Genomic DNA, 24,350 nt, shown 5'->3' with positions numbered 1-24,350 from the left:
GGAAGGCCTAGGCCTGCTCCTATGCTGCTCTTTACCTGGAAAGGCAGTATGTTGTTGCTGTTGTCAGTCCTGAACGCGCTGTCATCCATCCAGGGCTTGGGGGCGAGGGGACCGGGTCTGGGGAATTTGGGGGGGGCGATAACATTGCTGGAATACGGCTTTTTCATGGGGGATATGGGATTCATCGGGGACGGCACCCCGACGCCGACTCCGACGCCGACTCCGACCGCCCTGCGCGGGTCCCGGCCGGCCTGCAGCCCGCTCCACGGGTTGGAGGCGGTGCTCCACGCGGCGTTCTGGTGATTATTCCAAGCGGACGACGAGGCAGCAGAAGAAGACGACGACGACGACCCCTTGCCGTTATTCATGACGGTGTGATACGCGGTTCTCTGGGGAAAGGGCCCCTGACTGGGGCTGACAGGGGACCTCCTCTGCTGCTGCTGCTGCGCCGGCTGTGGATGCTGTTGGGTCTGCGGGGCCAGACCTATCTGCGGGGAGAAATTACCCCCGAAGACCGGGTTGACGTGGTGGGGGAAGTTCTGGAAAAGCATCGTCCCGTTCACCGAGGGTATTCCCTGGAAAAAGCTGTCGTCCACGGCGCTTGTGGTTCCCGTGGACCAAGTGCTCCCAAAGGAGGAGGAGGAGGAGGGCGGCGAGGAAAGGGGGCCGCCGGTCTCCTGTGGCTGGTGGTGGAAGCTCAACCCGGGCAAGATCGGCGACTCCATCGGCACTTTGTCCTTACTGCTGCTGCTCGGCGCTGACACCGCGAGGTAGCGCCCGGACGACGGGCTCTCCGACTCCGACGAGGAAGAAGTGGGCTCCGACGACGGGGTCGGGGCGCAGGGAGGGGGGTCTACTTGGGTTGGATCTTGCAGATTGTGAGGCTGGGCTTTGTTTTTGTCCATCAGTAAATCATCCTGCATGGTTTGCTGAGCTGCAACGGGGGGGTGTAAAAATAGAGACGAGGAGTTATTATTACGCTTTATTCGTATTATTGTTATCGTTTAGGAGCTCCTGCAGCAGGCTCGCGGGGCTGCTTGGTATCTGATGAACTCCGACGAGGATATGATGTTTAAAGGACCAAGGGCAACTGCGACGCGAGTGCGTGGTCACACATTTAGCCGACAAAAAGACGGAAAGGAGGAAAAACACACTTGCCAAGACTGCACCAGAAACATGCATACGTGCCACAAATTAAACACGGAGCATATGGCTGCGCATATTCACCAGATTTCGCCACGTCTTTCCTTCCACGCAGGAACTCCGGAGCTGCAATGTGAAACTGATTCTGCGTGTGTGTGTGTGTGTGTGTGTGTTTGCCGTGGAACCTCCCCTATATTCATTCATACGTCAGTAAATACAGCTGTCCTCCAGCAAGACTAAACGACAGGTCTACCTTGACCCAGGCACTTTGACACACGCACCCGGCAGAGAAACGGAAACGACGTCCGCCAAAAGGCACCTTTTTACGCAGTGGAAAGTGACGCGGCAGAAGCGCTTTATTGCACCGCGAAGACGTTCCACGTACAAACTGTCCCCTTACGGCGCAGAATGCGTCTTCGACTGTATTAATACCCCCAGCAAACCAAACGTCAACAGCCTCATGAGTAAAGTACGTTTCACTGGTCAATTGAGCAACACTCAATATTAAACTCCATACACGAATTATAGGATTTATGAGCTATGGTAGTTTATTATGGCGCAAAGGGAAGAGCTGCCCGAGGTGCGCATTTACACAGCACACAAATATGCACTGGCGTCTGGCATTTGAATAACTTAAAGACTGCAGAACATTTCATGCAAAATTCTCCTTTACTTTGCATTTCAGACTACGCCTTGAAAAAAAAGCCCCAATGCCACACAACCAGTCCGGGTAATATCAGAAGGGCAATTTTGCATTCAAAGAGCCGCAGTTGCCACGTTATAAAAGTCAGCAGTAATCTAAAATAATATGTTCGATCACCTCGACGCTTCTCTTCTAGCATGTGAACATTCTGTCCGCTGGGGGACAAAACCTGGACACAAAGTCAAATCGCCCAATGGTGAAATTGTGCTCACTTTAAACACCACAAAGATACACTCACAGGCTCCTTTTTGACTATCGCGACACGTCTGCAGGAGGGCTAACACCCAACAGGGAGGCCTGTCAATAACACGTACGCAATAGTCTGTGGACCTTTGACAAATAACACTTCGGATGACAACCCGGAATAGACGTCCATGGTGTATTCGCAAAAGGCTGCACAGCACACCCACCCACCCATTTACCGGTGTTTTCTCCTCCTAGAGCTGCGCTTCCAAGGTCATCAAAGCGGCATAATCAGCAGACTGGACCGGCCCCTTTGCCCCAAAGCAACGCCTCGATCAAATGCCTATTCATCGCGCTGACCGGATTCCTCATCCGGTACTTTTCATGAGGCTGCCTAGTCTTGAAGTCCCCCTTTAATCCATATGTGTTCCCTTCCCCACAAACGACAAAAAAACAACAACAACCCAAACGCATGCACACACACAAACACACGCGCGCACACACAGCGTTGTCGCTTCACTGCAATACGGGCAGTTGGTATTACCTTTATCGTTCACCTTTTGGGGGTTCAAAGATATTTCTATTTGCCTCGTCTGGGTTTAGATATGACAAACGAGCTTCCCCTGTGCCGAGATAGTCAGCAGTTGCCTACAACAGCTGATTGACTGCGGCGCATGGATGATGCCGAGGGGGCTGTCGGGAGTTGTAGTTTCTCACTATGCAGAGGCTCGTCAACACATATGTAGCCTATCTTCTGTATGCTTGACTACTGTGGTTAAAGCCAAACACCCCCCCCCCCCCCCATCAGTTTCAAAGCACGAGGCAACTAGTTAAAGCAGCAATGATAAAAGATAGTGAAAAAAGAATAACAAATCACTTTGTGTGATAGACAGTGAGCATTACAGTGGTATGAATTAATTGCATCAATTTCGCAGTGAAACTTGATTTGACATAACAATAACATACTTTTATATTCAACTAAAGAAAAGCAGCAAATGTATGGAGCAAACACTTTGTCCATTATATTGCAGCCTCATTGAAACATCTTACCGCCGTTAGAAGTGTGCTGTAGCCATATGTGCATCTTCATGATGGCTGTATCTTCAAGGAGCCGTGGCACTCTATGGCACATCTGCCGAGAGTGGATTCAGAACATTAATTTGATATTTTGGTCATGGGAGGGAGGTGATCCTTACGGAACTACATTTCCCCTCGCTAGTGGAACGGTGCCCTTTGCGCTGTCCTTGTTTTGATGACGCAGCCGCGTCCCGTGTGACGTCACCCCAGGGACGGCCAGCTAATGGAGTCAAGCGGACACGCCGACGCGAAAAGACTTCTGCGAAAACGAAACCGCTGCCGGTGTAAATAGGAGTTGTTGTTTCACCTGAAATAGTTCACGCACGCGTTCGGGGCTGAAATGACCGCGGAGGAATAGTTGAATGCGAAACAATTGGCTCATTTGCAGCTGACTCTCCGTTTCAGCACGAAGGCCTATGTAGCTAGTTAGCTTCAGCTAGTTAGCACGTTATTTAACGCTAACCACAGCTGCGGAATGGTGCTTTAATGTTTAACCTGTAACGCCCTGCGTGTGTCCTGCCAACAAGACGGTTTATTTTGCCTTTCTAACGACGATGGCGGAACACGACTCGGAAGCAATGCAGCAGAATCTGGACAGGTGAGTTCAAGTTTATGGCTAACTTGCTAATGGCAGAAACATAGTTTTAACGTTACCTAAAGTCACCGCGGTAGGAAAGAGATTGGGGGCAAGTTCCTTTTCCTCCAAACACGTCCATGCGTTAGTTGACCGGTCATGCAACTACCGGTTCACAGCGAGTCCTCGTATAAAACCCGGTTTGAATGTCATTAACGTTAGTTGACCGTTAGCCGAAGCCCAGTTGTTGATACTTGAGTTCTTCCGTTACTTCTGTCATGTGATTAATATCGTTACTCCATGACGGGATGTTAACGTCATACCCGCATATCACTGGGACCACGCACTCCCCTAAACGTTATAAACACCAAATACCGAACGGTAACTCCATATATTGTGCTTCTCCACAAACGTCCACCCACCCAAATGAACAACGGCTACGTTACTTTTCTCAAACCTTTGACCTTAATAACTATGGATGCTCTCTGAACGGGTCACGTACGTAGTTGGCACTGATTATGGCCCAGAATGTGTGAACCGTCTGCCTATCTTCTGTTAGTAATGCTCAGAATACCATTTTCATGTGAAGTTGACTTTATTTCCCCTGGAAACGTAGGACGTAGACAGACGCCGCTTCATACAACAGCCAACACTTTAGCATAACATGTTTGAGTTGTGCGTATGAACAAAGTTGTCACACAGATTTATTTATCTACACTAAACTGGAAAAAAAAAGTAAGTGATCGCAAAATGCATCGTGAGGGTATTAAAGGACACAGTCAACGTTTCACACCACAAAGCTGATAAACATGAAGCATGATGGGAAAATACTTTGTTATCACAAACATCAGACTGACACAAAACAGACGTCCCATTGGGGAGTAACTGTGTTTTGGGAACAAACTCCTTTTGGGTGTTTTTGACACTTAGTTGAACGTGTTTGGCTTTTTGTTGTGCTGTGAAACAATGTTTTATAGCTGTCCAATACCTGATATACACACACATGTTATTTACATTGAAATTGTCAATAGTTATAGAACATTTCCCTTCATGTTAATAACAGTCCAGCTCCAGGCTTGAAACAATGCACGTAGGTCTTCAGCCCTTTAACCCGGGTTCTTTTCTCTAATGTTACTGAGTCATAGTCGCTTCCACCCGGGTGTTGTAACTTCTACGTCAACGTGGCAGCATTCTGCACACACTCGATGCATCATCGCTTACTCTCTGAACCGTTAGCAGTGCTCACAACACCTTTCTGCTGCAGATCTTAGGCCAATGGTTTAAAGTGCACCTGATAAACCAGGAACATGTGTTCCTGTGTGGAACGTTTGGCTGCGTTACAAAGAAAAGACACAATAGAGAGTGGGTGAGATCGCCTCTGGTAGTTCATCGTTACAGGATTAGAAAGTCCATTGAATGGTTTAACTACCACACGCCTCGCAGTGAGCATTCAACAACTCGCCCTCTTCCCTGGATGGCTGATTTCCCTGCAAACCAGCGTCTACCCTCTTCAGTTATTGATTGATTGTGGCTTTATGAATGCTTCTTCCTCAATCTTTCTATGTGCTATCATTTCCCAGATTCTCTTTTGGCAGCTTCCATTTCCTTTTAGTGCTTCTTCCTCTCTGCGGAGGGGGGGTGCTCTTGTTTTGTAGAGCTAAACCGACAATAATCTCCATTTGTTGGGTTTAGGTTGCTCCTGCTTGGCCCTCTGGATAGTGGTATCCAAAGTCTTAGGTTTCTCTTACTTTGGTTTTGCTTCCACTAGTGCCTCGTTTGTTCCTTCTCTGTTTTGGGTTTCACAATTGATAGATATGCTCCTCTGGCAGCCGGATCCTTCGTAATGCCGTCCCTGTCGTGTTGACTTCACTTCACTTGTTATAGGCATATTAAATAAAAAGAATTACAAAAAGAAATAACCCTCATTTCCAGAGTTTGAGGAGTTAAAACATAAAATAATATATATTATTTGAATAAACTCAATGTATTGAAACTGCATAGGTTTCAGAGAGACTATACATCAATGTTATACAATATGTTTAAGGAAAGAAACTGGCTCAGACACAAAAATATGCATGTCATCTTGTTGACCCAAATACACCCTTAATGGTTGAAGAAAACTTAATTAACTTAATGAATTAAGTGAAACAAGCAACGATATTTAAGTCTTTTTTTTCTTGCGATGCTGATTGATCATAATGCAGATGAAACAAGATGTCGGTCAAAACACACAATAGAAGTGGAGTCTTGGACTCTGCAGAGTGAGGGGAGCGGCCCAGACGAACCCGTACCAACCTTTTATTCAATGCGTAGTAATAAAACAACTGTTCATGGATGTGTTTGGGTTCACTGTACTTTAACTTCACAAACTCAGCTAAAGCCCAGACGGCTACATCTGCATCACATGAGCAGAATGTTCCATTGCCCGTGTCGGGGGGTGTAGACGCTGCAACACTACGTCCACAGAGCACATCGCTGTGCCATTTCCCCCCAAATACTTGTTGGCATTTGATAGCTTGTGCAGCACTTTCTGTCGATATTGAACTTTGGTCTCGGAAGCACACGCGGCAGTAGCAGCAGGCAGCGAATGGCATGTGGGCTTTGTGAAATGTTCTTCAGCCGTGTGCTGTGGGCGAGCAGCAGACCCAATAAACCTGGCCGTGTTTGAAGAGCTGACAACCGGAAGATGTATGTCATGTCCTCTTGCTTCTAGATGGTTGTGTACCCAGCCTCTATCACGGGCCAACTTAAGGCTCCACTCACTCACTCACATCTGGGCCTTCCACCAGCGGCCAGCTGCCCCTGCAATGCAGTGTTTCACAAATAGATGAAGGGGACACATTTCAATTCGGCCTGACCTTTTTATTGGCTCACACACGTCCTCCTTGTTCTTTTCTCGTTTTGCTTCAGTCTTCTCCGTGGGAATGGGAATATAAATATGCGCTGTGTGTGTGTGTGTGTGTGTGTGTGTGTGTGTGTGCGTGTGTGCGCAGAGGGGATAGTAATGATTGAACCTGTAACCATACATTTTAATTAAATTAAAATCCTCGCTCAAAGTTACATAGCCTACTCTTCTACTCCCAACAAACCATGCAGATGAAGTAGAATCAAAGCGATGCTGTACTCATTTCATTGGCTTTAGTGGAGTGAAGTGTACCTGTAGTTTTCAGATACTAGGTTATGACATTATTAAATCATACTTATTTTTAATCAAACAATCCCCAACCCTCAGCAGACCTTTCATGGCTCTGTAACCTCCAGCTTACACAGATAACCCGCGGTGCACGGCCTTAACTCAAATGAACGGTCAGACCAAATGGCACGTGTCTAGCTGGGTGATTTACCGATCGCGATCCAGTGACTCAAGCCACAAGCAATTATCTGAAGGCCACGTTGTTTACGCTGAACATTACATATGTGAGTCACGTGACCATAAAGACCCATTAAAAAAGCCGTCTTGGATTCATGGCTTGGGTCCCTCTGCTGATTATAGTGCCCTTGACTTTGAGAAGCAGCCACTTGTGGGCCGTTCAGAGTGTAAACGTGTGTCAATATGACACCGAGGTCACAGCGCCTAGCGCAGCAGGTTGTAGAATTGCACACATTTGTTTTGGAGTAGTCTGAGTTGGGAGGTTCCTGTGTTGACCCACTACACAATCCAAACTCATTGTCAATGACTGACGAAAAACATGAGCAAAAAACATCTCCCTGAATAATGGGAACTGTCCGGTTTTGGTTATTACTTAAATGTCACAAACTATTATATATGATAATACAACCTGGACGCAAGAAATTTGCAGTTAGAAAGAACAAGTCTGAATGGACTTTATTTAAAGGCCGCAACCTTCAGCTCCGGTGCGGGAACATTTGGGCTTTGAGCCGAATGAGAAAGGAGAGCCAATAGACGAGAACGAGGCCGGTATGTCAACTTTGTCCCCGGACCCCCCCCCCCTGCGTGTGTATATAACAACAAATCAATCGGTACACATGTGACTGTTGCTGAGCTGTTGTTTCAGAACAATGGCAGAATAAGTCTTGTGCATTTCTGCGTTTTACAGGGCGGCGCTATCCGGAGTGCTGAAATGGAGCGCAGATCAATAGACGGACAGACACAAGGGCACCGTACAAATCAATCGCACCCCGAAACCGACGAATTAGACCCGGATTCTTAGCCTACTTCCTTTATTCCGATCGCCACTCCCAAAACGGCATGTGCTGTTACACTGGAGACTAGTTGGTGTTTGCGCAGCACCAGTCACACATGGAGTTCATAACCCACTTTTTTAATGTGTGTTTGCTGGACAGAATTTGGGGCTCATGTGCCTCTTTGTGCTCCAGTTTTCCCTCGGACGCGGCTCTGCTTTTACTCGGACCGTCAGGATTATCACCTCAGCTGAGTTGGCAAAATTAAAAAAAAAAAGGGTGACGCACACACCGTTGTTTGCCCGCCCTTGAAGTTTCAAAGGGGTTTGGCGAGAAGTAGGCAAATTAAATTGTGGAAACTGCGAAGTCCCACTTGAGTTGCCTGTTTGACATGTAAATAAGTTTGAGACGGAAGGTCACCTTGCTTCAGCATACTCGCCACCATCACGTCTCACGTTCCTAAAGGGAGAGTTTTATGGACACCCTCAAGAGCGTGTTTAGTAGCGACCGGAGGGTCGTGTCAGGTGTGCGGCCGCGGCGGTCAGCGTTGTGTGTTTGTATTTTTTAAGCTCGGTTTGCGTTCCTTTTTAAAGCGTGTTTTGTGAATCCATTGCATAATATGCAGGAGACCATTTTGTACATGTGTGGCACGTGCTTATCTGCCCCGACTGTTTAACAGGGCTGAGGCCACAGCGAGCTGGAGAGTGAGGTTGTGCACAGACGATAGCGCTTCGCTGCTCACTGTGTTGGGTTCTGCCAGGAAGGAGGGCTCGGTTACGACAACAGGAGCCAGCGACTGAGGCAGCGCCCGGCTTTTGTTCTCAACGGAGACATCTGTCCGCTGCTCCACTCGAATTTGCATCATCGTGTTTAAAAGCTAAATCCATCCTCCCTTTAACATCAGCTCCTGTGTGTGGGGGAATAAAAATACACAATGCATATCTTTTTCTCTTCTTAAAAGCTCTACAGAGGAAAAGCATGTGTGACATGTAGTGTCCGGCTCCTGTACCGATCAGAAGCAAAGAGGAGGCGGACAGTTCCAAGACCAGTACACAGAAGTGTGAACGGGGGATTAATGTTTCCGCCACACTCGGATTTGCGGCGTCTGTCCTTCAGCTGGCCGTGTCACCCGAGCGCCTCGACCCGACGGCTCCGCTCTGCATCGTCATGTTTTATTCAGCCCTGGGGGATAATTGGAAAATCATCCACTGCACGCTGGCCGAGCAAATGATCCGAGCTGGCCGGCCGCTGTCTCTCACAGAGAGCCCCCCTCTTCTCCCCCTGTGGTCCCCGTAACCGAGCACACCTGGACCCGAGTGTGACGGTGACAGAAGGCCACAGATTTGGTCCATCCATTATTCAACTGTGGCGGTAAGAGTGTAAAAATATACACTGTGTACTAATGTGATTCACTGAGCTAACAAAGAGGCTAAAAGCTGCTGGAGGTGGCCACCACCAACAGTTTGAACTGACCTGACTTCTAGCAACCTCTCTGTCAAGTTTTTGGTCTTTTGGGGCAAAGTTTGTCTTGTTTAATTCAGTGATGTCTTTGCCGCAGTGAGACGTGGTGGTGACCACCACACACCGTTAACGCCAGACAATGCATGAAGCAGCACGCTTTAACCTCTGGATCACTCTCTTCAGAAATGTCTTCCCTGACTGTCCTGAGTGATTTCAGAAGTGGATCGAGCGTTTTTTGCAGCGACTCCCCAGGACAATGTGAAACAAGCTGGCAGAATATCTATGGCCAGCAGTAAACCAGTGGATATTTTCCATACTTTAAGTGTAATGGGACACTCGTTAATTGAGCGATACAGTTGATAGAGTTAGAGTTTCTAATATTTCTCACACATTCCCTACTTCATGGTGACGGTCACAAAGCTACAGGTTTTTCTCCATTCCCGGCATACCTGTCACAGGAAAATCCTCTACAATCTGACACATGCGGCCTGTAGTCTAAACCCTGTCAGAGATAGACAGATAGGTGCCTGTCTGCTACTTCTGACAAGCCCGGCAGTATTGTCACGGAATGGATGGATTTGAATATCTAAAACTCATTTCAGAGTGGTAAAAATTATTTGCGGTGGAAAAAAGCAAAAACAAACGTCTGAAGGCTTGTAGACCAGCTGCTGTGGTGGGAGGGGATGTTCTCATTCTCATTTTGCGGATATTAATCTGCCGGCAATTTTTTCCCCCTGACATTTTTCACAAAAATTACCTAATGGGAATGATGATGATGAAAAAAACCCAGACCATAATAACACTGAGAGGAATAAGAACCTGCATCTCCATTAGTGTGTTGCTGCTCATTGAATTAATGCCAGGGTTTATGGGAGGCGGGTGTAGAGACTAATGATTGTTTCATCCATCCACTGAAATGCCAACTGTTCAAGGTCCAGTGTGATTATGAAAATGAAGACTCAAATGTCACACGCGTGTTCTTGGGCTGTAAATGGGTCAGAGGCAGCAGCCTGTCAGCCTGAACCTGAGTCGATCGCCTAGCAACAAGCTCGTCTCCGGCATAATTGAATGTGAATGCGACTTAAAAGAAACACTTTGGAGTCAAGTTCTTTTTCTCTATTTCCACAACCGATTAAATCTGACGTAAACCCCTTTGTCGCAGTTTAGGGGCTTGGCTGCTTTCTTTTTCTTAAATAAATGATTTAGGTCTAAACTATGATTAAGTTAAATTAAATAGCAGCTAAAATAAGTAACTTGTTTAGATGGGGGGGGGGGATCTTCCAGCCAATTGCATGCAGCTGATTAATTATGTTAAAGCGATATGATGTCCCGCTCAGGGATGTACTGTGGAGAGGTTGGGGAACTTGGATATCCGGTTACCTCCCCAGATGTGGTCCAATTAATTGGGATACGGTGGCACGGACCGGCTGAACCTGCTAATGGCTCCTTCCCTGCAAGCAGGGAGCCACGAGTTTGAGGAGGTGGACTCCTACTGCCTCATTTAAGTGGAATAGCAGTTCCCTCAGACGCACCTTCTCCGCGTGTGGCAGGATATCATGTGTTTGGATGCTTGTGGGCAGGGAGGGGGTGTTTCCAGAACAGGCCATTTGTCTGGATGTCTGTCTCACACACACACACACACACACGCACACTCACTCGGGAGAGGCTGTGTGTCCTTGGTTTGTCTACAAGCAGGCCCAGTGTGCTTTCACTGCATAGCCTAGCTGTGGCTGATCAGGAGACTCAGGCCGGGACGACCAGGACTTTGGTTTCAGCCGCAATCCGATCTGAAATGCTTTGTCTTGTATGCATATTTACCTGCCTGTGTTCAGTGAACAGTTCAGACGTGCTCGTTAGGCTGATGGCTTCGTCTATGTGCCTATAGTGTTATGATGTGGTTCATGTCTTTAGTTGGCCATTTCTTTACTATTTGGGCGACAACGCTTTGAATCTCTCAATCACATTTGCGTTGAAGATCACATTAGCCTTGCTCGCTCTTTCTCTTTCACGCTCTCCTCCAGTCCAACACAAACAAATGTTCATTCACCCAGCGACTTCCAAACCACAGCGTACAGCTGACTAAAGGTCACGGTGAGGTCAGACCTCCTGTGCTATCTGAGCACTTGTATAAAACATGGCAATAACCAGCATTTTCAGTTATATAACATGTGTTTCATGCCCTGCAGGATAATAGATGTTAATGATTAGCAACAACTCCCCCTTCCCCCTTTGCTTCAGGAGAAGTTCATGTTTCTTTTCTGGTCTGATTTCTTTTATTTATCTGCAGCCTTTTTGTCTTCATTTAATCAGCGATGCGTTGGTTTTGTCGTCTTCACCCCCCCCCCTGTGGGCGCGTCTCTTGTCTTTTAGGAGCTGCTGGGTGTGCTTCGCCACGGACGAGGACGACCGCACGGCGGAGTGGGTGCGCCCGTGTCGCTGCCGCGGCTCCACCAAGTGGGTGCACCAGGCCTGCCTGCAGCGCTGGGTGGACGAGAAGCAGCGGGGCAACAGCACGGCACGCGTGGCCTGCCCACAATGCAATGCAGAATACCTCATTGTCTTTCCCAAACTGGGTGAGTTCACTGGATGAAAGAGGAGATGAGCTCTGTGTGTTTTTCTTTGAGGGCCATCGTGCTTCACTAACTGAACGGTGAGCTCAAGTTCCAGAACACGATGTCCGTGCTTGTAGGAAACTCTCAATTATATTCCTACGCTTACATTTGAAGATATTTTCCACACAATTTTAGCTTGGCTTCATGAGGTAAGATTAATATTCCAGGTAAAAAGAAGTATGATTAAGATGCGCTGCCATTGGATAAGGGAGGCAACGCTCCTCGGGCCAAACTGTCAGCGGTGAAGTTGAATAGTGTTTATTGTAGACAGGTTTTTTTTTTTTTAACAAGGAAGAATAATGCATGATGGAAAGCAGACAATATCTCCGCCTGCGCTGCATTCGCTTTGTTTGTTTAAGCTGTCGCCTGTGACACCGGCGATGTCCCAAGGACGCCGCGCTGAAGCTGAGCGTGTGAGCAACGTTCAAACTACAGACACGGGGGAAAAAGAGCCAACGCTGCTCAGCACTGAAACAGAGCAGAACTTTCGCTTCTGGATTGCGTTCGTTGTGCTGTCACATTGTCATGTCGTGTCTTTTACCCCGACCGGTTGTCAGCGTGGAAGCGGCGCTAGAGAGGGAATGACCACTTAGCTCCTGGTTCCAGTTGCCGCCTGCCACCGTGTCCAAATCTCTCAGAGCGATTCAGTTTGTCTTGCCTGTGTGTGTGTGTGTGTGTGTGTGTGTGTGTGTGTGTGTGTTTATTTACTCTGAAGCCAGCGCTGGTTGTGCGATGATCTGGGTAAATATTTCCTCTCAGCACTGACGAGGAACAGAAGGGCGCTCGTTTGTTCCCGTCTGCCTCAATAATCCCGACCAATCGGAGACGGGTGGCTTCAGCGGTTCCCGAACACCAGCTGTGACTCACTTAGTGAACACACGCCATACACCTCAGTGTTTCCCCTACGTTCAATTAGGGGGGCGCCCCTTCCTCCCCCAACCGTCCCCGCGCCCACTAAGAAAGTCTGTTTTTTTTCATGTTTACAATTATCCACTGATCTCTGCGTGCATGGGAGTTCCGTCCCAATGGGCAGCGTGAGCGCGCTCCCAACAGCCAACAGAGAGCGTGCGTAGAAAAATGAAGGTGACGCATATGCAGCCCCCCCCCACTAAAAGCTGTAAAACTGGGGGGGAACACTGCACCTCTGCTTATTTGTCTGGAACCCTTGTCGTTTTTCACACTTATGCCGTTGTCAAAATTCTAGGTTGAGGAATAAGATCGACAGTTTTCTTGCTTTTGCCGTTGTGTTTTGCAGCCAAATGCCGGAACCAGGACACATTTAAAGTGAGTAGTCCGCAGTTGTCACTAGGTTACCCATCAGCCTGTTCAGCCGCAAAGAGAGAGGTTGAAATTTGAGATGGTAGCTGGCGCCAAGACAATGCCAGTCTGCAGGTGGCCTGGCTCGGCCGGTGAACAGGTTCATGCATATTAATAGTGGCCGAGGCTGTGCTGTCATTCCCTTTTGGTTTCCATGATCAGAATATTTGGCTCAGGTTCTTCAAACGCTTCTATGACACAACGGACAAGAGCTGATTATTGTGCGCATCGATGTTTGTGTCTGTCAAACCTGTTCTGAAAGAATTGGGACCAGCTGATTATGGCTGAGTCAAGAGAAAAACAGAATAACCTCCGGTCGAGCATCCTAACAGCCCACTCGTGTCTCCCTCTGTTTGTGGATGCGATGCACATTTGACTCCTATCAGAACTGCTATGAATAGTGTAAGTGGGTTGGTAGTGTGAAACCGTCATTCCCACAGACAGGCCAACCGATGGGGAGAAGGACATGGGTCACCCAATAGACTTCTTCCATTGTTTATATATATATATATATATATATATATATATATATATATATATATATATATATATATATATATATATATATATATATATATACATATATATATATATATAATGTCTTGACACTTCTTGTTTTTCAAGTAACCAGTAACCATCTTCCATTTTATTTTTAAAAACAATTCTTTTCTTGGTTTGATATTTAAACTTGGGCTCCATTGAATGCAAATCTCCTCCTCTGACCCAAGCATGTTTTTTGCTGCCGAATGTTGGTGTCACTCACTCGCGTTGGCTCTGCCACATCCCTCCAGTCGGTTTGACGCTGTGGCTTTTGAAGTGATGATTTTGACACGTTGCCTCAGTGTTTTCTTACGTCTGTCATGTCAGCCAGCTCTTCTTTCCTTCTTCCGCTCCCTGACAGTGAAGTCCAGGAGAAAGTGGTTGTAGCCTCGAGCTCATCGGCTCCGGGCGCCTCCTGCTATCTTTGTGTTCCTTTGGACTAGTTCAGATGTTCAGCTTGTTTGGTCTGCGGCAACACGTCATCGTGATGAGCCAGTGGTTAATTTTGTTGGGGAACTTCCTCTTTACTGTTGCCGATGTGGCCGATGGCGCCCTGAGAGAAGGACACACAGTCTATTTATTTAGGACTTCATAGCAGCATGAGGCCTGCGTTACCTGGTTAGCATAACATGTTAGCGTGACATGCATTTGTTGGTTTGGCTTCAGGTTAAGCCTCGGTCACACCGAAGAGAAACCACGTCGGCGTAGCAGCAGGTGTGTGTGTGTAGAGGCTGTTCAGAGGACGCGGCTCACACATGCGCGCTACGTCAGCACAGAGACTTTGTTCAGCATTTCCTGCACATTTTTCTGCATTGATCTATACATCATTCATAGCAGCTCCTTCCAGTTTTAATCGGCCTCTAAACAAGTGCCTGTTCACATTGAGCCAAGCTTTTCGTATCACTCGCACTCAAAGTAACAGGTTACATTTTGTGCGACCGTTAGTTGACATTTCAGTTTTTAGCTCGGTGGCGATCGGCGAAAAAGGACCAGAAATCGGTTTGATCGTTTTCGGGCAACTTTACCGGACAAGTAAGGTGGATGTCATGAGCGATGTGAATAAATGAGAAGGTGCGAGATCTAGCAAGGAGACCCAATGGTCCCCGTACAGCACGTACGGGGACTATTCTTTCTCTAGACTACTGAAATGAGATACATAACGTTTGGTGACGTGACTAATACTATTTTGTGCTGAAAGGCAGCTATTTACTTATTGTTTATTATTTTGCTGGTAACCGTATTATAAAAGCAATACGGTACATTACATTACATTACATTACAGGTCATTTAGCAGACGCTTTTATCCAAAGCGACTTACATTACACTTTAAACCCATGGCTTTTTCACATTTTTGCCCGGGGAGCAATTAGGGGTTAGGTGTCTTGCTCAGGGACACTTCGACATGGAACATGGGGCAGCCTGGACTCGAACCAACAACCTTGTGCTTCCCAGCACACCTTCTCTAACCCCTGCGCCACGACGACCCACGGTACTTGAGGCAGTACTTTGTCTTCAACTTTAAAAGTTCAAAGTACTACAACCGCCCCCGAATTTCTGGACGATTAAGTACCTTATTGCTTAAGTAGAGAATCTGACCGACAGAAGAAACACTGGAATATTGTTACATGTGTCCCAATGACTACTAGGCCTGTACCAAAGTCCCCCCAATGTTTTTTATTTGAATTCAAAGCTTCTGTTGAGCTTTTCAAATTAAGCTTGGGATGTCTATTGTCCTACTTTAAGGATATTCCGTTTATGGTCATTAAAACAAAGGTTTATGGGTTTAGATTAATGATCCTTTTTCTCAATTAATTTTGTGTTTGTGTGCTTGAGAAGGAAGGAGACTGTAGAGACGGCGTCGTCCTGCAGACGCCACTGCAGCCTGATTCTGCAAATGCTCTAACCCTAAAAATATCAGCGCTTGACTAAGCAGAACTAACCCGGTCTGAGCAGGACGAGCAGAGAAACGAAGCTGCGCGGCGTTCAAATGTACATTTAGTCATTTGAAAGCCAGTGTAATGAATCCAGCTTTTCAACTGCCCCTGATTACACAGCAATTGGTAGAAAGGAAGCGCGTCCGTCTGGAGAGGAAATCCAGCATTTGTTTATACGTTATAGCAAATAACTACAAAGGAAGATAAATGCCCTCATTAGCACCAACGCGCTCCGTGAGGGACTCACAGCACCAACGTAGTCTGAACACCGTCGTCCTCAACAAACCCGTCCCGCCAGTCGACATCGTTGCCATAACAATGGTTAATTCATTTACCCGACCACAACCTGATCAGTTTCCCTTTCATTAAGTGTCCTTCCCCGAACACCATGAGGTTACCCCCCCCCCCGATCTGATGATGTTTACCTGGGCCTTCCCCTAATCCCATTAGGAAGCGTTGGACAGAGCCGAAGCGGCGTGGGGGCGGGAGGGGCTGACGGAGCAGCGGCTCATTGGAGGCTGACGGAGCAGAAAGGGATGAGCGGGGCAGCGGTTGAGTCAGTGAAACCCCGGCTGCCCCCCCCGCCCCCTCCCCGACTGACAAAACCCATCATTCAAACTCTAGAAACAGGATACGTCTCCGGCCCGCATGCAAAAGTCGCATGCTGAATCACATGATCCGGCCTCTGGCTGCAGGCTGCTCCGGGCGTAGGGGCGCAGCAGGACAGCGTCCTCTCCTTCTGCTGCATCATTGCTGCAGTCTTCCTGTCCTTCATTACAGGGATGCAGGCGATGCTACCTGGTGTTTATCATGCGCTGCTTGTACAGGCGGCCGACGTGTTCGGTTTAAAACTCCGGTATATATTTTTCCTTTTGAACATAACTTCTAGCACAAACTGGTATTTGCAGCGGCTTCAATTGGCCCTCGGAATAATAGCAATTTGTACAGCCGGGTGACGGCTCTCTCTCTGCGTGATGGAGAGACGGGGTCACTGCTTGGAAGCCGCCACGCTAGTTACTTTGTCCGCGTTGCTGCGGAGGCCGGCTAAAGGGCCTCGCTGGTGTTTGGCTCCTCGGGTGGATCCCTGCCTCCCCCGGCTTGGCTGATCCGACCACCTTTTCGATAAACCCAGGTTTTGATTATATTTTTACAGGTTTGTGGTGCATGAGCTAACAGGAGACGGCCCACCAAGAGCCGGGTAGCTTATGTGCTGCTCTGGCCGTATTCCCACCAGCATATCTGCCCGTTTTGGGCCAGCAATAGAACTTCCAGGACAGCGTGTCCTTGCTTCTCCAGAGTAAACAAGCCAGCTGGAACAGTGTCCAAGCATGCATGCCCGCTACTGAGGAATTGCACTTTTTGCCCCTCCTCTCCTCCCCTCCCGCCCATTCCTTTCCTCCTTTTTTAATTATCTTAATTATGGAATCTGCTGCCAGCGGCTGAAAGGAATTGCTCAGCTCTCCTTCCTGCCAGCAGCCATTTAGGGGCGACCCGGTTCCCTGCGGCTTGGAGAAAGCGGAAGAGAATCCACCGCTGTCATCAAAATATGCCATTTGAATGCGTTCAGGCAACGCAAGATCAATCCGGTCGCCGAAAACAGGTGCAGTAAAAAAAGGAGCCCTGGAGAGCATCAAAAGGAGCGCGGGGAGATTGATTCTGTGTTTAAAGCTGCTTCAGAAATAAAAGGGAGATATTTCCGTTGCGTGCTAAGTAGCTTTAAAAGGGCCAAATGCCTCTTGCTTGCCGCGGGTTCCTTCCTTAACAAGTGGCCCTGAGCTCTGGAGGCGGAGCTTTTACAGAGGGATTGTCATCGGCTGCAGCAATGGTCGCCCAGGTAACCGTGGTAAGACGCCTGTCACGTCTTATGTGTCCTCTGTGAAAGACCCTCACCCCCAAATATCCACGGGGGACTTCCACTCACTGTGCCGGTCGGCTGCGGTTCGCCCGCCCCGCTGTTATTTTTGGGGTTCCAGTCGACAGGACACAGGAGACGCCTTGTTCATGAGCAGCACATCTGCTGTGCACTCACCCTGCAAACCTGCATGCTAGCAGAGTGGAGGCTAACTTTAGCATCTCTGACCTGCTCTTCCTTCGGTCCAAGCCGCCCCAGCTGGATCATTTTCTCTCTAACCGGATCGACTTTTGTGTCTTAAAGATCAAACAAATGCAAACAATTTCAAAAAGATGATAAATGTGGTCTTATTTTATTTAGTAAGCAGCTGTGTTCTGCAATACTAGTTCACACTGTGTACAAAAGCAGTGAGCTGGACGGCTGCCATGCCAGCGACTGGATCAACCGAAATGCGAAACCGGAGGCTTCGGTGAGTTAAAAATAACTAATCATTTAACGTGGCCAACCGTGATCATGAAACATTTTCACCGCGGCAGCATCAGTACCAACGCTCGATGCTTGGAAAGTGACCAAAAACGCCGCGCGCAGTGTCCCCAACTGGAGCATTGATCGGCCCATATATTAGCGAGACGGGCTCCTCGTGGATCGATGGCCCTCGTCCTGCAGGCGGGTCACTGCGGCACGGCACCACCAGCTGAGGCCCGCCGCCGGTGAGTTCTGTCGGCGCCGCCCGCCCCCGACTCCCGGGCCGGTTGTTAATAGGAGGTGGACGGGTCTGTCTGAGCCAGGAAATCAGGCTGCCTTCCTGTAAACGCAAATGTCTTTGAAAGAAAGTTTCGGTCTTCAGAAGAATCCTCCTGTCACATGCCAGCCTATTTATCTAGAATCTAGGTGCAACCTGGCTGGGAAGCTCCTCCCCCTCTGTCAATAACTGAGGCCCGTCGGGTTCGGTGCACACCTTGCATTACAAAGCCTCTTTTCTCTCACATGACTGCATAGTTGACATTTCTTTGGTTTGGGCGGCCTTACTGCGTCGCTTCATTTCTTCCTCTGCTCCTTTTGCAGTGTACTGGATCCTGGAGGTCAAAGGTCACCGCCGGTTCAACTCCTCTGTATCCAAGCGGCCGGTGCCCCCTCTTTTTTGTCGATGTACGAGGCTCGTGAAGTGTTGACGATGTTTTTTGTTTCGCTCGTGAGCCGCGTCGTGCTCTCGCACACACTGTTCATTGGCAGATTGAATATTTGCCAGTAACGGGATGTTCATGTGCTGGATTTACCTAAATCTTTCTGCTCTGATTCGGTGGGATTAAAATGGAAAAAAGGGAAATCATCAGCAGTCCGTCACACGTTGTCGAAATGCTGCAAAAATGTGTTTAACGACAAACATGTGACACCAATAGAGATCCACTGCTCAGTAGAAACATGTAGGAGCGCTGTGGCTCGGCTGGAGAACGGCGAGCTTAAGCCGTCACGCTCAGGGTCCTTTCATTGTTTAAATCAATCACGCTAAGTGACGGTAGGAAGGGGGGGGGGGGGATTGTACGCTGCATTTATATACTGTGAGCCAGATTACAGTCATGAGGCGCTGCATTCATAACGCGGCTGGACATCTAAGCAGCCTTCTAGTGTTTGACAGCAGAGCACTGACTGCCGCTTTAACACCTCAGAGCCGACCTCAGGGATGGAGGTCAGGATTGTTGACAGATGATGTATAGTTTTTGTTGTTGTTTGAGTTGGATCCAATGTGTATATCGAACATGAAACGTCCCCTAATGTAACAGCAGGGGAAACGCTGGCTAGGAAGAACTTCTTTAAGAGCGGTGGTGTGCGTGGGCCTCACTCTGAGCCGTGTCTCCTCCCCCCCCCCCCTGCAGGCCCCGTGGTTTACGCTCTGGACCTTGCCGACCGCCTCATCTCTAAGGCCGGCCCCTTCGCCGCCGCCGGCATCATGGTGGGCTCCATCTACTGGACCGCAGTCACCTACGGAGCCGTCACCGTCATGCAGGTGGGAGCCGTTTGCTTTTGGTTTATGAGGCCCGTCGGTTAACGCGGTGACCTGAATGAATGGACGGTTAGTAAACCTGCCGATACGCCGCCTGCGTTCAGGTGTGGTGCCGCTCCTCTGTGTCTTCCGTTGTTTGACTCGTTCTTATGCGTGAGTGAAAGTGCTCCGTCCTGACCCTCCCCCCCGCCCTCCAGGTGGTGGGCCACAAGGAGGGCCTGGACGTCATGGAGCGGGCCGACCCCCTGTTCCTGCTCATCGGCCTGCCCACCATCCCCGTCATGCTGATCCTCGGCAAGATGATCCGCTGGGAGGACTACGTCCTGCGCCTGTGGAGGAAATACTCCAACAAGCTGCAGATCCTCAGCAGCATCTTCCCAGGTCAGCACACACACACACACACACACACACAGCTGTTTAGCTGAGTCAAGCGTTGTGGATGTAACGTTCCAGCAGCAGAACTGCCTCCTTCCACTGCTGGGTAATTGGGAAATGAACAAGATTCATACAACTTTTTGTCAGTTTCAAATGAGCATTTTATGGCAATAGATTGTCAATATTATTATTGTGTTGATCCCACCGATGAGTCAGACTTGCCACGGCCAATGATCCAAAAGCAGTTTGGGACACAGGACGCAGGCTGCTGGTGACGCAGCAACACCGCTGTGTGTGATGAGGTGCCTCATTCACACATCGCCACCTGCTCATTCGCCACGCGGGCCGCCCCTGGTTCGTCGTCATTTCACCAGAGACGAATAAACACACGCTCACACCGGACGTGAGGCTCGACACACCAGCTGCGCGTGTGCACGTTCTCAGCAGGCCCCCTGCGTCTCTCTCTCTCTGTCTCCCCCCAACGCGTGCGTCTCTGCAGGGATCGGCTGCCCGGTTCCTCGCATCCCGGCGGAGGCCAGCCCCCTGGCGGACCACGTGTCGGCCACGCGGATCCTGTGCGGCGCGCTGGTCTTCCCCACCATCGCCACCATCGTGGGGAAGCTCATGTTCAGCAGCGTCAACTCCAACCTGCAGAGGACCATCCTGGTGGGTACCAGCACGCACAGAATCACATGGTCGAAGTCTAGAGGGGGGGTGACGCCCCTCCCTCACAGAGCGGTGCCCGTAGAACACTCTGTCCTCTTCTGCTGCTGCGGACTGAAAGCTGAGTGCTGCAGCAGTTTCCCCTTTACAGGAAGGAGGAAGAAGCGGCCGTGGTGAGAAGCTATTAGAGGAACACGACTTTTTGTCGTTTTTGACCGACAGCAGCAAATATTAAGGACACTTGCAGGTTGTTAAAATGTGTTTACAGCATTTAATGAGTTGGTTTCTTTCTCTCTAGGATTTTATTATTAACGTGACAAATATTTACAATGAATTTAATGTAAATCATCGTCGTTTTAATAATCGTACCACCATTACAGTGGTCATATTGGTTGTGGTTGGAAAGGAACAGCGACCTCATGGAGTCAGCTGACTCACGGTGACTAAGAGGGTTCAGAAGGTTACTGCACACGGCGCCGAAAACAAGTTTTTATACGACGTTAACTAAAGGCCAATAATATGAATTAAACATTTGATCCAATTCTGCTGGCGGATTGGATTGTATCTCGTGGCTTTATCAGTACATCCTTTTGTCTGTTCCTGTGCTGTTTGAATGATGTCATCATACGTGTGGGACCTGGCCAGCGCTCCCCATCGTGCACATGGCGTGTCAGAGGACTCATTGAGTTCATGTTTCGCTTTGGGTCTCATTCAAAGTATGAGTCCGTTTCAGTTTCCTCATGTGACTGGTCTATTTTTGTGTGAGTCGATTTGCACACGGACCAACTTCCCTGAAATGTTAATAATGGGCCTTTGTTTCTTTTCTTTAGGTGAGAATGATAATTAATAGTTAATCATGTTTTGAGAGAAAATTAGAACATTTTTCTTGTAAAATATGCTCATTGGAAGTGTTAAAGGGAACTCAAAGGGGGAAGAGGGGGGGGGGGGGGGGGGGGCATGTTGGGTTGAACTTGTTGATGGCGGCTGGTACAGTTGGTGGACTCTGCTACCTTATCAGTCGTCTCCCCTAACTCGTGTCTGTGTTCTCCTGCAGGGGGGGATCGCCTTTGTAGCCATCAAGGGGGCGTTTAAGGTTTACTTCAAACAGCAGCAGTACATGAGACAAGCCCACCGCAAGATCCTCGACTTCCCCGAGCCGGAGGACGCCTGAGGAGGCGCCGCGGGACGGACGGACTAAAGAGCGGGATGTGCTGATGAGACAGACTTATGATCGGTGTCACCCTCACACACCACGTGCCTCCCCCACAAATCACCCTTCCTGGATGGTGCACGGAGTCAGAGCACCGTTGTGGACATTCGTTCGAAGCGCCGCCGCCGCCCCCCCCCCCCCCCCCCCCCCCCAGACGGAGGCGTATGGTGGGTCTGGTCGCCCCCACCTCCCCCACATTGTTTTCAATCTCCTGATGCTTTTGTGAGGGGAAGACTGATAAGACTTGTTGACACAGACCGGAGCATGTTTTGCAGTCAGTGTACACACACACACACACACACACACACACAACAAGGCTCTGTGTCTGGAGGGAGGGGGGGCTACAACAACAACTACCATATATTGAAGTCATTGTGAACCTGTATTTTTAAGAAAGCATGTGTAATTAGTTTTATAATAATACATAACTGTTTTATAACATTGTTTTGCATATTTGAAAGAGTCCCCTTCACCAATGTTAGCAGAGTGTAGAATGTATTCATGAGTGGTGACGCAAAACATTCAGCACCACCAGGAAGCATTCAGACAAACCTCGTCTCATATTTAGCGAATGAGGATCCAGCAGAATGCCGCTGTAAAGGACTCGCACGGCCCCCCCAGAGGACCACCTGGACCCTGCAGCTGCTCTGTGGTTCACGCGCCTTGGCAGCGTTGCATTGATTGTCGTAGCTTTATTTCCATCTCCACTGAGACGCTGGCCCATAAAGCACGGTGCTTTAGTTCTTCTCCCCCCCCCAGGCGTGTGATGATGGGCTGCCGGGTGAAGTGCGGCTCGGGTCCGACATAGTGGGACCTGCGGCGCTGGTGACTGGGGAGCAGCGGCCGGGCGGCGCTCACACCTCAATGGCTTTTACAAAGTTTTACGTAATTTCCAACATCTCTTCAGTAGAACAAACGCAATGAATAATAATGTTAACGGACCCAATTTATTATGACCGTACAAAATAAAAGTATTGGGGTAGCAATGGAAATCCTAAAACCTGGAAAAATACAATACTACATGTGAGGATCGTGTGAACACGGCACTGCGTGATGTCAATGTTAAAGCGGAGAATGGCGGCCAAACTTTGTTTTCTGACTCGGAGTCACAAAATAATCATTCGACATTGATATATATGTAAACGTATATAAATATATACACAGATACTGTGGCGGCTTTGCCGGTGTCCTTCAACCCTCCCACGTAGATTCACTGCTCTGCTCGGCCAGAAGAGACGCTGCGTCTGCGCCTCAGAGGTTAAGCTGTGACTTGTGTGAATAAATGTATTTTTCCAATGACGACGTGCATGTGTCGATCTTGCCGGGAGGGAGTGTCGCATTTAAACGCACACATGCGCTGTTCCCTTCAGTAATTAATCAGAACAAAATGCCGACACTCTTGTACAACAAGTCGGGGTCTCGAGCTGCAGAGGAGATTCCTACCACCACTACGACGTGTAGACTGTAAAGCCCTCTGAGGCCAATTGGTAATTTGGGGTTTTACAAAATAAATTACATTTTTAGGAAGGGATGTTTATTCTGTTTAATCTTCATGAGCTCACATCAGGTCTTCAGTTAGGATGGTTAACAAATCATCACTTTGTTGGTCAACAAAATATTTGAATATATTTACTTATTACTTATATATTTTTTCTATAATTGTTGGTAACATTATTTATACTAACCTCTTATATTTATGTTTAACTGAATGAACGTATGGCTGATAGTTTGTACATCATGTACTATTATTTTAAAAGTCCTGCATGTTTAAATGTAAGTGTTGTGTGGACTGTTTAAAATACATTGTCAATGTCTAACTTACATTAAGAACCAAAGCAAACTTCTATGGAGTAACAGTCGGGAAGTTATTTGAACGATAATGAGCGAAAATATAACGTACAGCTGTTGCTGAATACTTTAAGCACCTTCGGCAGCAATCAGTCTCCTCAGTATGATGCTGCGTGTTTCGGGGCACTTTGCTGCGTGCGTCTGCTCGTTGCATCGAGGATGTCGCTGTATGTTGCTGCATTCATCTTTCCCCTCAATCCTCCTGCTGAAGAACATCCCCACCATGCCTCACTGTGGGGCTGGCGGGGGCCACGTGATGTCCAGAGCCTGGTTTCCTGCAGACTCTACCACACCGCAGGTCTACAGACAAGTCCTTGGACGTCACGGCTTGGTTTGTGCGCTGCATGCAGTGTCCCTTGTGGATCCTTCTGAATCACGTCCAATCAGGTTGTAGGAACATCTCAAGGGGATCAGTGGAGGATGCAGCCGAGCTCAATCTAAGTGGCAACGGCTGTGAATACTAATGTACATGTTATGTTTTCATTATTTTTAATAGATTTTCAAAAATGTCCCCAAAACTCTTCACCTCATTATCGGGTGTTATGTGTAGAATTGTGGAAAATTTATCTAATCCATTTTGGAATAAGGCTGAAACAAAAAGTTAAGCGCTGGATACGCACACGTATGCGTGTTTTACAAACTAACTATTGATCAGTAAATATTGAACAAATCAATAAACAGTGTGATCAGGTAGCATAAGTGACTCATTGTTT

At 48.3% G+C, this 24,350-nt stretch overlaps 2 protein-coding genes across 13 annotated transcripts in view; one reads left to right on the top strand and one right to left on the bottom strand.

Moving 5' to 3' along the window:
* Positions 1–4,104, bottom strand: part of cpeb3 (cytoplasmic polyadenylation element binding protein 3) — a 29,019-nt gene extending 24,915 nt beyond the window's left edge. For 4 of the 12 annotated variants that reach the window (XM_078104563.1, XM_078104564.1, XM_040178075.2 and 1 more), the window contains exons 1-3: positions 3,761–4,104; positions 3,080–3,161; positions 36–934 (exon numbers count right to left, since the gene is read on the bottom strand). In XM_078104563.1, the coding sequence (XP_077960689.1) occupies positions 36–934; positions 3,080–3,161 (981 nt within the window). In that variant the 5' untranslated portion in view covers positions 3,761–4,104. Of the gene's footprint in view, positions 1–35; positions 935–1,227; positions 1,381–2,268; positions 2,405–2,573; positions 2,706–3,079; positions 3,162–3,760 lie in introns of those variants that run through there. The other 8 variants (XM_078104565.1, XM_078104570.1, XM_078104574.1 and 5 more) reach the window with 4 other exon arrangements.
* marchf5 (membrane-associated ring finger (C3HC4) 5) lies at positions 3,110–23,088 on the top strand. Its single transcript, XM_040178102.2, has 6 exons — positions 3,110–3,704; positions 11,655–11,857; positions 19,414–19,544; positions 19,739–19,922; positions 20,416–20,582; positions 21,634–23,088. Exons 1-6 carry the CDS (start codon positions 3,661–3,663, stop codon positions 21,748–21,750), a joined length of 846 nt encoding a protein of 281 aa, XP_040034036.1. The 5' UTR covers positions 3,110–3,660; the 3' UTR covers positions 21,751–23,088.
* Positions 23,089–24,350: the final 1,262 nt, after the last annotated feature.

The sequence above is a fragment of the Gasterosteus aculeatus genome, chromosome 6, assembly GCF_964276395.1.
Source record: "Gasterosteus aculeatus chromosome 6, fGasAcu3.hap1.1, whole genome shotgun sequence".
Lineage (NCBI taxonomy): Eukaryota > Metazoa > Chordata > Actinopteri > Perciformes > Gasterosteidae > Gasterosteus > Gasterosteus aculeatus.
This window is presented reverse-complemented; position numbering and strand designations above follow the sequence as displayed.

Excerpts from the sequence above, each read along its gene's own strand:
- marchf5 (XM_040178102.2), top strand. The coding sequence starts at position 3,661 with ATGGCGGAACACGACTCGGAAGCAATGCAGCAGAATCTGGACAG. Across the intron at positions 3,705-11,654 it reads ATGCAGCAGAATCTGGACAG|GAGCTGCTGGGTGTGCTTCG; the intron begins GTGAGTTCAAGT and ends CTTGTCTTTTAG. Across the intron at positions 19,545-19,738 it reads GAGCCGTCACCGTCATGCAG|GTGGTGGGCCACAAGGAGGG; the intron begins GTGGGAGCCGTT and ends CCCGCCCTCCAG.